The sequence below is a fragment of the Fukomys damarensis genome, unplaced genomic scaffold, assembly GCF_012274545.1.
Source record: "Fukomys damarensis isolate Sample0158 unplaced genomic scaffold, DMR_v1.0_HiC HiC_scaffold_13, whole genome shotgun sequence".
Classification (NCBI taxonomy): Eukaryota; Metazoa; Chordata; class Mammalia; order Rodentia; family Bathyergidae; genus Fukomys; species Fukomys damarensis.
Window position 1 is genome coordinate 10,286,672 of NW_022900925.1, and position 14,884 is coordinate 10,301,555.

The following is a 14,884-nucleotide window of genomic DNA, read 5'->3' on the forward strand; positions in this document are numbered from 1 at the left end:
CACCCCCTGCCCTAAGTCCCCCTCCCTATCTCCATGTCGGCTCGGAACAGATTCGCCTCCATGTGTCTTTGCGTGGTACGTGCCGCGGTACGGGATCCGGCCCCGCTCCCCTCTTCCCGGACCCTTCAAATCTCTGGGTGCGAGCTTCAAGTGCTATCGCTCTTCCCTCTGCTTGGTGTGGGGTCTCTGGGTTGCCACTTCTGGAAAACAGGCGCAACGGGTCGCCCCGATTATCATCTACTTTAACTTACACCCCTCTGGGGTGAAAGCCTCGGTTTCAGGTTATTCTGTGCAACTGGGGCTTTGGTGGGGAGGGGTAAGGGAGAAGGAACAACTACTGGTCACCACGTCTGGTCCCTCCAGGCCTTTTACTTGTCTTGGGCCCTAATATGTCAGGGTGTGTTGACTTGTCCCAATAGCATCCTAGTTGTCACCATCAGAGTCTAGAGGCCCAGTGTATTAAAGGAGGGGATCCTTCTTCCTGTTCTGCTTTAGTTGCCCTATTAGCCAGACTGAGTTATGCTGACATCTCCACCCCCAGTCTGCAGTTTCAGAATTGCTGTCCCCCACCCCATTCCTCCAGGACCCCCCCATGTATAGGCCTGACTTCCTTCAGCCACATTTTGAAGAAGAACTTTGGTTCTTCATTTTGTGTTCCCCATTTCACTCATGTTGTCTTCCAATCTCAAAAAATCTTAGTGCCAGACACCCTGGAAGGGAAAGATGGGGTCTCACTGTGATAAATTTTACCTTCATTTCCTCTGTAGAATAAACAATGTTCCTATTCATGCTCCCGTTCTTTTGGTGTACCCTGACATTTCTTCATCACATTCAAAAATTTTCTCTGTAGGTGGGGTGAAGATGGAGGAACACTGGACTCAAACTCTTTCTTCAGACTCCAAAACTTGGAGCTTCGAGTTTTGGCCCTGTCCCTATCTTGCAGGGAACTTGGGGCTTTAAGAAGTGAGAGGAGAGAGCTGCTTCCTTCTCTTTCTCCTGGATTCCTCCATTCTGGGGCCTTGTTCCTCAGCTACTGCACTGTCCCTCTCAGGATATGAAATGAACAACCTCTTTCAGTTTTTATGATTGTTGAACAAGGTAGTTCAGCCTTTGAAGAAAGCTATTTTGCGGGGAGGGTACCGGGGATCAAGGAGGGCTATTTTGACTGAACTCACTCCACTTTCCTACCTCTCCACTTTTTGTGGCTTTGGTATTGACACCTGCAGTTCAGGATTCTCTCTCTAAGACTGTGACCCATGCTTGATACACTCCTATTTTCTTTTTTGAAAGGTTCTTTAAACATATCAGGATGCTTAATTCTAGTTGTGTCTATCCCCTGGGTTCAGTGTCTTTATGTTGACAGGACCATTTTCCTCTTCCATTCTCTTAGTTGCCCTTAGTTAATCACGAAGTTGGGTTGCATTCTCAGCTTTGGTTCATTCTCCTCAGAATTTTCAGAATCCTACTGTAGTATCAGGCAGTTTACTTGTTAGTCTTCCTCCTGTTTTATCTTGCAACTCTTGCCCTCCCTATGTTGAGGTACTCTCAGCTTCTTAGAAACTTTTGGGAGAGAACTTCTGCTTCTTTTCCAGTGCAGCAGTGGTGTATTCTGACTTCTTCAGTTCCCGAGGGAGCTCTGCTTCTAGTAATCTCTTCATCCTTTCCTAATCCTAGTGTCTGGGCTGGTTTGGTTCTGTGGGAGACAACTCCCAAGGAGCGGGGCACAGGAGGGCAGAGATGTGGAAGGAGCCATGCAGAGTTGCTGCCATTCAATGCTGCCACCACCTGCCCTTTCTCTTTCTCTGGCCCACAGTTAATTTCATTTACTGATGTCCCTATTAAGCTAGTAGAGGAGGCCCTTGAGATGGCAACTACTTAATTGGGCAGAGAATCTAGACATGTTGGATCTTTAACCCAAAAGGCCAGAGGGAGATCAGAAATTCACTCTGAGGCTCTAGTATTATCATCTTCCCCAATCAGGGGACCTGGTGCCCATTCCTGCCCTCTCCTCAGCCCTTCTGCCTCTGTTCCTCCTGCCTCCCTCATCTCATCCACCCCTTTAATTTTTTTCTTTTTGTAGTTCTGGGGATTGAACTCAGGGCCTTGGGTTTACGAGGCAGGCAGTGGCACCACTGAGCTAAATCCCTGGACCATTCATCCATCCCTTTCTAGTATATCCAGATTAGCTGGTTGAGCTGTCTGCTAGTGCAGGGTTGGGGCTAGTTCTGGGTCCTTTTTGCTGACTACTTGAGAACTACCCAGGCCAGTGAAGGAATAGTGGAACAGGCTTAGCCTTGCCTTACCTGGGGGCGCTGATGCTAACTAAGTACCTCCTAGTTGAAAGGTCTGACTTTGATCCCTCCCTCAGGCATGCAAGGTGCTGGAGAGCCAGTAGTTCATGGGGTAGAGGCTGCAATGGGGAGACTGAGGCAATGAAGGTGGGGTGCAGAGTAACAGCACCAAGTGGAGTACAGGAAAGGGAGTCTTAGAGAAGCAGAGAAGGTAGGGTTGGGATGTGGAGGATGGGTTGTGGAGAAGGGTCAGGGACTAGAGCTCTTGAAGGATAGAGGGAGAGGAAAGTGAAAGCCTGGGAAAGGGGTGAAGACATAGATGCCAAAAGAAGGGAGGTGCTGGTATAAGGCCAGGGTCCAGGGCTGTGAGGTGTGAGAGTTGGGGGATAGGGATGGGGCTTCGGGAGAGAAGAGAGATGCTGAGGCTCTGGCAGGAGAGGGGGCTGTTGGGAGGGTGGAGAGAGGGGAGCCAATGGGCTGGAGGAGAGGGATGGGGAGGAGCTGATCAGGCCCCAGGGCCCTCCGCACGGCACAGGCTAGGGGAAGAGGAAGCAGCCGGCTGAGGCGGGCCTACTGGAGCCTGAGGCACTGGGACAGCCTAATGACACCTCGGTCCCCATACCCAGAAATACCGCTACCAAGATGAAGACACGCCCCCTCTGGAGCACAGCCCGGCCCACCTCCCCAACCAGGTAAACGCCCCCGAGCTGGTGCACGTGGCGGAGAGGAACTTGTCCCACCTCGAGGCCGTCCACGGGGTCGTGGGCCACGCCCACCTCTCCCCCCTCAAGGTAGGAGACCCTGGCGGCCCCCTCCCCAGTGCGGCCCTCGGAGCCTCGGAGCTGCAGCAACTCCAAAGGGTCTGTAGGGCAAAAGCTATGGGGGTGGGGGAGCTGGAAGGGGCATCCTGGGCTTGGGCTCCTGGGGCCTGGGGGGAGGGGACGTTTTGGGAGGGGAGTGTTGGAAACAGTTTGGTCCCACAGAGGAGAAACAGGTCAGGCAAGCGGAAGGGGATGTGTAGCCTAAAGCCCAAGCGTGCGTGTGTGTTGTGTGTGTGTGTGTGTGTGTGTGTGTGTGTGTGTGTGTGTGTGCCTGTGTTGAGATATGTGCCTTTCCCTGAAGGCCCCCCCTACCGCAGCCTTCTTCATTCTTTCACATCCCAACCTCCCCTTCCGTTTTCTGTGTCCAGAGCTCTGTTCTAAGTGCCTGCTGCTGCCCTCATTTGCTCTCCTGTCTCTTCTCTGCCTCCTCCCCTACTTCTGCCTCTGGGCTCTGCTCTTTCTGTCCCTTAGTCTCCAGCCTTTTCCATCTGTCTTGCCTGAGACTTCACGTTGGGGCCGTTCTGCCTTTTCCTCTGTCTGACCCAGCCTTTGCTCTCCTCCTGTGCTCTGCCCCCGCCCCCCCAGCCTTTCCCTCCCTGCTGGCTGGCGGGCTGGTTCTTGATGCTGTGTCTCTCTTCCTCCCACGCATCTCCTTCCCCCTCTCGCTGATCCCCAGCTCAGGCCTCTGTGGCCTGATCAGTCCTCTGTGCAGGTCAGCCAGCTCCCGTTTTCCCAGTTTCTCTCTTCTTCTTGGGCTCACCTCCACCCATATCTTCTTTCTATTCTCCCTTTCCCTGTTATTATTCACCACCACCTGTTTCCCCTTCCCCTTCTTGGTGCTCACAGTGTGCTTTCCCTTCTCCAGTCCAGTCCACTTTCCATCTTCCCCCTCAGTCTCTTCTGAGGAATGGAGAGTACCAGTCAAGCAGTGAGATTGAGTATGGGATGTCCCGGGAAGGGGGAAGTTGCTGTCATTTCAGTAATAAATAGGGAGGTCACTGAACCAAGGGAGGGGATCACAGCAGGCCCTGGGGCTCAAAGTGGCAGGGGGAGAGTTGGAGGGGGATAGGAAAGGAAAGGTCCTGGAACAGGGGACAGACAGGGATGAGGTGTGCAGTCTGGGCAGTGGATTGAGCTGGTGGTTAAGAGGAAGGAAGAGGCCCTGGAAATAGGAACAGTTTAGAGCATGCATTTGTTTGCAACTCTGAGGCTGCATTGATGAAGGAAAATTCTAGATGTCTTTGCAAGATGGGGCTGTTAAGGCCCTGGGGAGGAGGAGGACAGAGAAGGGAGGCTTGAGGGGTGATAGTTAGTACAAGCAAGGCAGTGGAGCTAGGGAATGCATGGACCAGAGATATAGAAACAGATGGGAGTGGGAGGAGACCACTGGAGGCCATCTATGATTGTGGGACCTCTCAAGACAAGGCCTCAGCTGGGAAATGAGAAGCCCCAGTTTTCAGAGGAGATGGAGTGGGTTGAGAGGTGAAGGACTGATTCGGGGATAGAATCTTGAAGGTTTGGAGATAGGGTAAGGGAGAAAGATGAGGGTCTCTCTGGGGAATCAAATTGGGAAGGAGAGTTAGAACAGGGATTGATAAGGGGTGGGGTTCCAGAGTGGGATAGGGAGAGGAAGCTGATGAAGAATGGAGGCTGGGGTTGGAGTGTGGAAATATTGAGGATGAGAATAAGGATCTAGATGGAGGGTATGGATGAGGTGGAGATAATGAGAAATGTAGTGATGAAGGATGAGGTAGAAGGAGAAGTTTTAGGATCCAGATGGTGATTGAGGGGAGGGTATGCCATGTAGGTTGAATATGTGGATGAGATTTTGGCTGTCAATGGCTGTTGGCTGGACAACAGCATTTGCTGCAATGTGGAGGGTCGGGGGTAGCATTATTAGAATTATGAGTATGAAATCTATTATAGAGGCTGAAAAGTGGCTGGTAGCTTCTAGGACAGAAATAGGAGTAGGAAGGAGGAGAGACCCCTTTGGAGGGGGAGAGCCGGAGACGGTGGAATCCTCGCCCTAGGTCTCCTCAAATAAATATTTGATAAAGAAATAGGTTGGGGACCCCGGAAGGATGTTCTTGGCCGCCACCCCAATTGCCATGGAGACGTGGCATCTGTTGCCTTGGCAACTGGGGAAGCCCCTTGGACCGGCCTAAAGCCGGCCCCGCCTGGGAGTCCGCGATACCGGGCTGCGTCAAGACGACTGACGTCACAGACCTGGGCACGCCTCACTTTAACCCTTTCCTAAATGAGCTGGGGGTGGGGGAAGAGTAGATGAGGAGGCTAAGACCCGGATGTCTTTCACCACTACCCACTCTTGACATTCTGTACATTTAGTAGGGTGAGGGGCGCTGAGAAGTAGAAGACAGCTTATTCAGGATGCGCTGTGCCCAAGAGCCTCTTCGGCCTGGCCTCCTATGGGCCGGGTTCTGGGGGAGTGGGGCATAGGGCCGGAGGGGCGGGGCTAGCAGAGCCGTTCGGCTCTCGGGAGTCCTGCTGATCCTAGGCCACCCACACCCCCGCCGCCTGTTGTCTTGACGACAGGGCCTGCAGGAGGTGGGTCTCCCAGGTCTTGGCTGGTCATGGATACCGTTGCTAGGTAACAGTCCCTGGAGGAAGGGGTAGAGTGTTTGGTGGGTGAGAGAGAAGGAGGGAGGGGCCTTCAATTGGGGAAATCCCGGATTTCCGGGCATAGGTTTCAGGGCAATGTGTGCGAAGGTGAGGGACAAATCTGGGTTAGGATTATAAAGCTATCTGGGTAAATATGGGGGGATAGGGACAGAAAGGGAGGCTGGAAAGGGGAGAGGAAGACCTGGTGGACATGAGCCCAGGGGTATATGTGTGTAGCACAGAAGGCATGTAACACCCTGTAGTGTTACATCCGGTGAGAGGCTCCCCACCAGCCTCTCCCCTCTTTACCATCTGCTGCTCCCCTCTCCGTCTGGCTGTCTCTCTCTTCTTGCTTCTCAGACACCTCCTTCTACATGCAGGGGGCCTGGGCTGGGCAGAGTAGAGTTGGATCCTTGCACGTGTGCATCTGTGCATGTGTGTCTGTGTTATGTGGACTGAGTCTGTGTCCTTGAGGAGCCCCAAGGGTGGCGAGTGGGTTTGGCTAAGCATTTGAAAAGGGAGCTAGGCTGGTGGGACCCACCCTTCGTTATGGGCTCTCTTTGGAACCAAGGCTCAGACAGCTTTTCGTCTCTCCTCTTTCTTTGCAGGCCAATTCTCCTCCTGTGATTGTCAACACAGACACCCTAGAAGCTCCAGGATATGTGAGTTGTTTAGATTTTTAGGCTGGACCATTGTAGAAGGGGAAGGAAGGGAGGGCCAGGGTCCCTGCATGGGAAGGGAGTGGCAGATTCTCACGTTGGAATGTTTATCTCACTGTTTCTGTGTTTTTGTCCCGTGCTGGAGTTACAGGTGAATGGGACTGAGGGGGAGATGGAATACGAGGAAATTACATTGGAAAGGGTGAGCCAGCTCCTCCATCCATCTTCCATCCATCCCCTTGGCTCCCTATCCGGGTCTCTCTGTGCTTGTTTTCTAGGTGGCTAGCCCCTTAACCATGTCCCTTTGTGTTCTGGCTGCCACTCTCCAAGCCTTTCCCCTCATTACTAGCCTTGCCACAACTGGGCAGTGTGGGGAACTAACCCTCTTGCCCTCCTTCTTTTCAGGGTAACTCAGGTCTGGGCTTCAGCATCGCAGGTGGAACTGACAACCCGCACATTGGTGACGACCCATCTATTTTCATCACCAAGATCATTCCTGGTGGGGCTGCAGCCCAGGATGGCCGCCTCAGGTGGGAAAAGGATGCGGGTTAGGAAGCTAGTTCCCTTTAAAGGGAGAGCCAGGGCAGCAGGAAGCTCTTGGCTTAGACCCAGCTTGCTGCTCCCAGGGTCAACGATAGCATCCTTTTTGTAAATGAAGTGGATGTGCGGGAGGTGACCCATTCAGCTGCAGTGGAGGCCCTCAAAGAGGCAGGCTCCATCGTGCGCCTCTATGTCATGCGCCGAAAGCCCCCAGCTGAGAAGGTCATGGAGATCAAGCTCATCAAGGGGCCTAAAGGTAGTAATCCGTTTTGTCCTGACTCTGTCCTAACTGTCTTGCTCCCTCCCAGGCAGCTGGGCATACCTCTGTACTTTCCTGCATTCAGGTCTTGGCTTCAGCATCGCAGGGGGTGTAGGAAACCAGCATATCCCAGGAGATAATAGCATCTATGTAACGAAGATCATTGAAGGGGGTGCCGCCCACAAGGATGGGAGGTTGCAGATTGGAGACAAGATCCTAGCGGTGAGGACCTCCAGCACTTTCCTATCTCAAACCTAGATCTCACCTACACGTTCTGGCAGGCCCAGGATTTCTACCACTTTACTCTAGTGCATCTATCTTCTTCTGTCTATTTCTTCTGTCTACTTCTTACTTTGTCTGAGCTTTGCTTCCCTTGACCCCAGGTCAACAGCGTGGGGCTGGAGGACGTCATGCATGAGGATGCTGTGGCAGCCTTGAAGAACACGTATGATGTTGTCTACCTAAAGGTGGCCAAGCCCAGCAATGCCTACCTGAGTGACAGCTATGCTCCCCCTGACATCACAACCTGTGAGAGCCCTCCAAACCCCAGCAATCCCCATTATCGCATCCCCATTACCCCCATGAAGTGCAGTGCCACAGAAGCTCCTGTGGCCACTCCTCTGCATTTTACCTCATGATATGGTTATACATTTGATCCTTTCTGTGGTTGGAAAGAGATGGGAAATCAGTCACCATAGAAGCACTAGAAAAGATTGCCAGTGACACCACTCTTTCCCTCAGGCCCTCAAGGCACAAAGTTTTATGCTAATTTGATTAAATGTTCAAGGAATAGATGATTTTAGGTGCTTTCAGAGTGTAGAAAACCAGGCCTTACGTCTCATTTTAGGAGACCAAATCAGATGTTCAAATAGGTGCTCCCTTTGGCAGTACATGTACAAATGTTCAAACGCTCACAAAGATAATACAAAAGAAGGAAACTAGAGACCATGATTACTTGTAAATAGAAATATAAATGTTTTTAGTACCATAGTAGGAACATAAACAGAGTAGCATATTAGAGAATAACATTGACAAATTAAGATTTGTTTTAGAAAACTAAAGATGGTTCAATATTAGGAAATCTTCCTGTCTCCTTTATCTTTTTTTTTTTTTTTCCTAGAACTATAGATTGAACAAAAGCAGGCTGTACCACTGAGCTACATCTTCAGTCTATTTATTTAAATGTTTAGTGGTACTGAGGATTGAACCCAGGACCTTTGCACTGAGCTGCATCCCCAGCCTTAAAATTTTTTTTTTCTTTTTTAATTTTTGAAAGAAGGTCTTGATAAGTCTCTAAGTTGCCCAAGCTGGATTTGAACTTGTGAATCCTCCTGAATCAGCCTCCCAGAGTGCTGGGATTACAAACATACTCCACTATATACCCGGATGGAAATCTATTAATATAATTCATTATACTAAAAAGTTAAGTGAGAAAAACTGTAAGATCATCTCAAGTAGATATAGGAAGGTCAGTTGATCAAATTCAACATCTATTTTTAGATGAAATTTTTAATAAACTAGGAGCAGAGTTTTCCTTAACATGATAAAGAGTAGTTATCAACATCTAACAATGAACCTTTTATAATGATAAAATCCTAGCAGTGTATCCATTAGTTTAGGATTTAGGCAAGGATGCTCCTTATCACTACTCCTATTATTCATTGCTTTTGAGCAGAGTTTCTCACTGTTGGTATTATTGATATTTTGGGATGTGATAAATCTTTGTTGTTCTTGGAATTTCCAAGATTTTATTTTGTTTTGCTATTTAGACAAGGTCTTGCTATGTAGTTCAAGTTGGCCTCAAACTTACAGTGCCCCTCCTGCCTCAGGCTCCCAAGTGCTGTGCTTACAGGTGTGTGCTATGATGCCTGCCTCCAAGAAATTTTTTTTTTTTTTTTTTTTTTTTTTTTTGTACCAGGGATCGAACTCAGGACTCTGCTTGCAAGGCAGGCAGCAGAACCACTGAGCTAAATCCCTGGCCCCTAGAATTTTATAGAAAAAATATTTTTTAGTCCTAGAGATAGGACCCAGGGCCTTACACATTAGTTAAGTGCTCTACTCTCAGCCCCTTGTAGAATATTGTAAAATAGGTATCTTTTTACCCATTTATTTTCTTTTTATTTTTTTCTTACTTCTTTATCTTATTGCTATGAATTCTTGTTATTTATCTTACACAGCTATTTTTTTTTTTTTTTTAATACTGGGAAAACAAACTCAGGACCTTGAGCTAGTCAGGCAGGTGAAACACAACTGAGCTACATCCCTGGCCTCAGAGCTATGTTCTTAATGTCTCATTTTATTTCTGAGGTTCTTAATTAATTTGCTTTTTTTGAGAACAAGGTCTTGCTGAATCACTAAATGGCCCAGGCTGGGTAGGCTTAAAACTTGTGGTCCTCCTGCTTCAGTTTCCCAGAGTCTGAGACACTATGCCTGGCCAGTTAATTCACTTAGATTTTAATCTGGATGGGCTATAGTATAATTTACAAATAAGGATAATTTACATTCTGTCTTTTCAAATATAACATTTATTTTTTATTCTTGTTTTGACTTGCTCTAAAGCAGTAATTCTCCCTCCCCCGCCCCTTTTTCTCTCTGTCTCTGTTTTTGTTGAGATAGGGTCTCATGTAGTTCAGCCTGGCCTTAAGCTCACTGTGTTCCCCAGCCTTTCAGGGCTCCTGAGTGCTGGGATTATAGACGTGCTCCACCATGCCCAGCTCTTCTTTTTGAGGCAAACTCTTATTGGTACATTTTAGATATACATAATGATAATATTCATTATAGGGAATTTGTACCTGTACGTGATATATCTTGCTTTAATAAAAGCAGTAATTCTCAACCTGGGTAATTTTGTTGGGACAATTTTGTCATAACATTTTTGATTGTTAGGACTCGAATGGGGAAGGATAGGGTAGGAAGGAATACTGTTGTCATCTAATAGAAATATAAACTTGGGCTGGGGATTTGGCTCAGTGGTTCCGCTACCTGCCTCACAATCACAAGGGCCCAAGTTGGATCCCCGGTACCCCCCCAAAAAAGAAGAAAAAAAAAAAAGAAAAGAAAAAAGAAATATAAACTTGACAAGAAATGTGAGAGTTATATGAAGAAAATGACGAAATTGTACTGAAAGACAAAACAGTATTTCTAGATGGAAAATCTTATTAAGTGAAAGATCTCAAACCTATAAATTAGCCTGTACATTTTATGCAATACTAGTGAGAATTTTAATATTGCTTTCCTCTGGGAACTTAGCAGGTTGATTCTAAAGTTCAATTGCAGAAAGTATGTGTGGGAGAATAGCTAAGACATTTTGGAAAAAAAAAATAAGATATGACTGCCCCTACTAAATACAAAGTCATACTTAAAACCATATTAAAAGCTGAGTGTGGTAGTGTACACCTGTTCCCAGCAACTTGTGAGGCTGAGGCAGGAGGCCAACATAAGCAAGTTAGTGAGACCTCATCTGAAAATAAAAAAATAAAATGGTCTATGGCTCAGTGGTAAAGCACCCCTAGGTTTGATCCCCAGCCATGCAAAGTTGAAACCAAAAAACATACTAAAATCACATAGTATTATTTGTAAATATTATAACCAACCAAAAGGAACCTGGGCTCCTTGGGAAAAGGGCTGCTTGCATATCTTGGGCAATCAATGTATAAGATGAGCTTTGATGTCTTTCATACTAGACACAAGGAAGGTATCGATGACTACTAGGGCCAAGTCAGAGACACAGGAGCCACATTCAAGAGGCTCCTGAAATTCAATCAAAACTCATTCATGTCGCGAGCCGCTTGTCAGTAAGAAAGCATGTAACACTCAGGATCTTTCTGAAGCTTCTTTATTATCTTGGGAGAAGGTCTAAAGATCTTATAAAAAACCTTCCTTTATATATCCTGCTAACTATATTAACTCGACAGAAACAAGAAGTTACAAGATCACGACTATAGCACATTCCGATCACTATCAGGGGAACAAACTTCAGGCAGGGAGCAACCATAAAAGCAATGTCGCCATCCCAGAACAAACATCTTGATCAATTTGTCGCGAGCCGCTTGCCAGCAAGAAAGCACGCAACACTCAGGATCCTTCTGAAGCTTCTTTATTATCTTGGGAGAAGGTCTAAAGCTTTTACAAAAAACCTTCCTTTATATATCCTGCTAACTATATTAACTCGACAGAAACAAGAAGTTACAAGATCACGACTATAGCACATTCCGATCACTATCAGGGGAACAAACTTCAGGCAGGGAGCAACCATAAAAGCAATGTCGCCATCCCAGAACAAACATCTTGATCAAGGATGACTTAAACAAAGAACTTCTGCAAATAAGCCACAATCCCAACACAGCTCAGCAAACAGGAGACTGAAATTCCTCACGATGACTTGGCAGCCTGCAGTGTCTGCAGACCAAAGCACTCCACACATTCAATAGCTGGTTATGGCAGTACACATCTGTAATCCCAGCACTCCAGTTTTGGGAGGCTGCAGCAGCAGGATTGCCAAGAGTTAGAGACCAGCCCAGACTATGTAGTGAGTTCAAGGCCAGCCTGAACTATGTAGTGAGACCCTGTCTCAAAAAACGAAAACAACAACAACAACAACAACAAATCTCATTCAATAGGTGAAAATTGATGAGGTGATAATAATACTTAAAAAATAATTGGAGGCTGGGTGCAGAGGTGTACCCTTGTAATACCAGCATTTGGGAGGCTAAAGCAGGAAAATTGCCAATTTGAGGCCACCCTGGGCTACATAGTGAGACTTTGTCTCAAAAACTAAAACAATGACAATCCCCAACTAAAACAATGATCAAATACATTTTGGGCTAGGAATGTATCTCAGTGGTGGAACCCTTGCCTAGGATATCTAATTCCCTGGGTTCAATCCCTAGTATTGCAAAACAAAACAAAATGAAAAAAGACAAAAAATTGGATACCTTTGGAGGATGACAGGGAACCCATTCGTTGTGAAAACCATGAATAAAGGGAGAGAGTCAAGCATCCACTTTCCCTTTCCTGTACAAATTGTACCTTGGGGTACCAAAAAGTTGATCCAGGGCAGTTCTTTATAAAAGAACTCCTACTCATAAATGTTCTCATACTCCCCTGAAAAGAAAAAAAGAGATAATATCATAATATCTTGGTCTTTGATGAATATTAGAACCAGGCAGTGATCATCAGTGGCTATAGGAATTTAAGTGAAAGGTTGAATAAACACTTTATTATTTAATTTTATTTATTTATTTTTTGTGATACTGGAAATTGAATACAAGGCTTTCACACTGAGCTACATCACTAGCCATTTTTTAATATTTATTTTTAGTTTTTTTTTATTTTGAGACAGAATATTGCTGTGTTGCTCAGTTTTCTAGGCCAGGCTCGAATTTATGATCCTCCTTCCTCAGCCTCCCAGAGTACTGGGATTACAACTATGTGCCACTATGCCTGACTAAAAAGATTTTTTAAAAAAAAAGTGATTTATTTTCTTTTTTGGTTCTCCCAAATACACTAAAACCAATGTATAGTTTTCTTTTTTTTGGTGGGGGGTACCAGGGGTAGAACTCAGGACCTTGCACTTGCAAAGCAGGCGTGGTGCCACTGAGCTAAATCCCCAGCGTACTTTTCATTTTATTTGAAATTATCTTAGTGTTTAAACATGTAGGATGATATCAACTTACTGATTGGTATTCTATTACATAACATTTTATAAAGGATTAACAAGTCTGATGACATATTTAACAGAAAACCACGTATTCAATCTTGGTGACTCAGTAGGAAGTACAAAGAGCCATCTTGAAGTATACTTGCACAATGAATTTGAATCTCTAGAACAAATCTCCAATTTATAGGAAAAACATGGGTAGAGGCACAAGTTAAACAGGACCACAGAGATGGAAGCAGGAATTTCTTTGTTAGAATTTTCCTCCTAGAGTGTGGGTACATCTATCGGACAAATGACCTAGTTTTTCAACAAATGAATGGCCAAGAGAAAAAATTTTTGTGGGTTAAGAGATTTGAGAGACACAGAAAAATCCCAAAAGCATGTTCTTAATATTCCTGTTTGACTTCACTACCCCTGGCATACTGAGGTCATATAATCTTCAGATCCTTTATCCCTTGAGAGAACCATTTTTTTTTTTTTTTGGTACTGGGGATCGAACTCGGGACCTTGAACTTGGAGAACCATTCTTTGATGTCATTTATAAATCCTGGCCCTCACATTGCTGATCTAAAGGTCCCCTTTACTGCCCTGCTGAGGGTAGATAACTTCCTTTTCTCCCAAGTCTGCCTCTCTTGGTTCCCTCTAGAGCGGGTGGACTGGTGGGTGCTGTTGTCCTTGCATTGCTGTTTCATCCTTCCTCCTGTATCTTCCCTCAGCATATTCCCAGCACCTGGACAACGAGATCAGTCACAGCAGCTACCTTGGCACTGATTACCCCACAGCCATGACCCCCACTTCCCCTCGGCGATACTCCCCAGTGGCCAAGGATCTGCTGGGGGAGGAAGACATTCCCCGAGAACCGAGGCGAATTGTGATCCACCGGGGCTCCACGGGCCTAGGCTTCAACATTGTGGGTGGCGAGGATGGTGAAGGCATCTTCATCTCCTTCATTCTGGCTGGGGGCCCTGCGGACCTCAGTGGGGAGCTGCGGAAAGGGGACCAGATCTTGTCGGTGAGGGAAGGCCTAACCCTGGCTGCACTGCCCCTGTCCCCCAGGGCAGAGCCTGGAGCTCTTGGGAATGGGCTGGGTGACTGAAGCCTGGTCCTCCTGCTGGACTACTCCCTCTTCCACTCGGACCCAGGATGTGCTGCCTCCCTTTCTGTGGCTACTCAGCTTCTTCTTCCCTCTCTAGGTCAATGGTGTTGACCTCCGTAATGCCAGCCATGAGCAGGCTGCCATTGCCCTGAAGAATGCGGGTCAGACGGTCACCATCATCGCTCAGTATAAACCAGAAGGTACCGGGCCCGAGGCGTCCTGTCTTGTGGCTAAGATGGTCCTCAGAGGCCAGGCTAATGGTACAGTCCTGTGAGCCCAATCTGGGCAAGACCCTGTCTCAAAAACAGAAAAAGAGAGGTTGTAGTTCATCCCTTGATTCAATTCCTGCTATGGAAAAGAAAAAAAAAAAAAAGATTGTCCTCAGAACTCTGTCTTCTCAGCTATGGCTTTAGTGGGGTGGAAGGGATGACAGTAGAATTCGGCAGAGTTCAGAAACCTTGTTCTTCCTTAGAGTACAGCCGATTCGAGGCGAAGATCCATGATCTTCGGGAACAGCTTATGAATAGCAGCCTGGGCTCAGGGACTGCCTCCCTGCGGAGCAACCCCAAAAGGGGTTTCTACATCAGGTCAGAGGCTTCCCGCGCTGGGCCCCTTATCCCCCATTGAATTCCTCTTTCCCATGCCTGTCCCCTGTTCCTCAGTCAGCTCTTTCCCTAAACCCTGCATGATTCGCACTTCCCCACCCAGACCCAGTGTTTAGCTGGTGTTCACAGGCTCAGCTGCACAGGTGAACTATCTGAATACTCCTTTTGGATTGGAAGATAGCTCTGCCCTCTCTCCCTGTTGCCTCCTAGACCTGATTACCTTGGCACTCCCTCAAGGTCTCCCACATTACTTCACAGTTGGCCACCTAAAGGATCTATGCAGGGCCTATAGGATTTCCCTTGTTTTTTTTTTTTTTTTTTTTTTTTTTTTTTTT

General features: G+C 47.0%; 1 protein-coding gene across 15 annotated transcripts in view; it reads left to right on the forward strand.

Moving 5' to 3' along the window:
• Positions 1 to 14,884, forward strand: part of Dlg4 (discs large MAGUK scaffold protein 4) — a 25,064-nt gene that overhangs the window by 4,851 nt on the left and 5,329 nt on the right. The window contains exons 1-11 of one of the 15 annotated variants that reach the window (XM_010614796.3): positions 51 to 75; positions 2,918 to 2,983; positions 6,340 to 6,393; positions 6,533 to 6,592; positions 6,796 to 6,920; positions 7,017 to 7,186; positions 7,275 to 7,411; positions 7,573 to 7,717; positions 13,565 to 13,860; positions 14,042 to 14,144; positions 14,417 to 14,531. In XM_010614796.3, coding sequence (XP_010613098.2) covers positions 61 to 75; positions 2,918 to 2,983; positions 6,340 to 6,393; positions 6,533 to 6,592; positions 6,796 to 6,920; positions 7,017 to 7,186; positions 7,275 to 7,411; positions 7,573 to 7,717; positions 13,565 to 13,860; positions 14,042 to 14,144; positions 14,417 to 14,531 — 1,286 coding nt within the window. In that variant the 5' untranslated portion in view covers positions 51 to 60. Of the gene's footprint in view, positions 1 to 50; positions 76 to 2,917; positions 3,083 to 5,131; positions 5,721 to 6,339; positions 6,394 to 6,532; positions 6,593 to 6,795; positions 6,921 to 7,016; positions 7,187 to 7,238; positions 7,412 to 7,572; positions 7,718 to 13,564; positions 13,861 to 14,041; positions 14,145 to 14,416; positions 14,532 to 14,884 lie in introns of those variants that run through there. The other 14 variants (XM_010614797.3, XM_010614795.3, XM_010614799.3 and 11 more) reach the window with 14 other exon arrangements.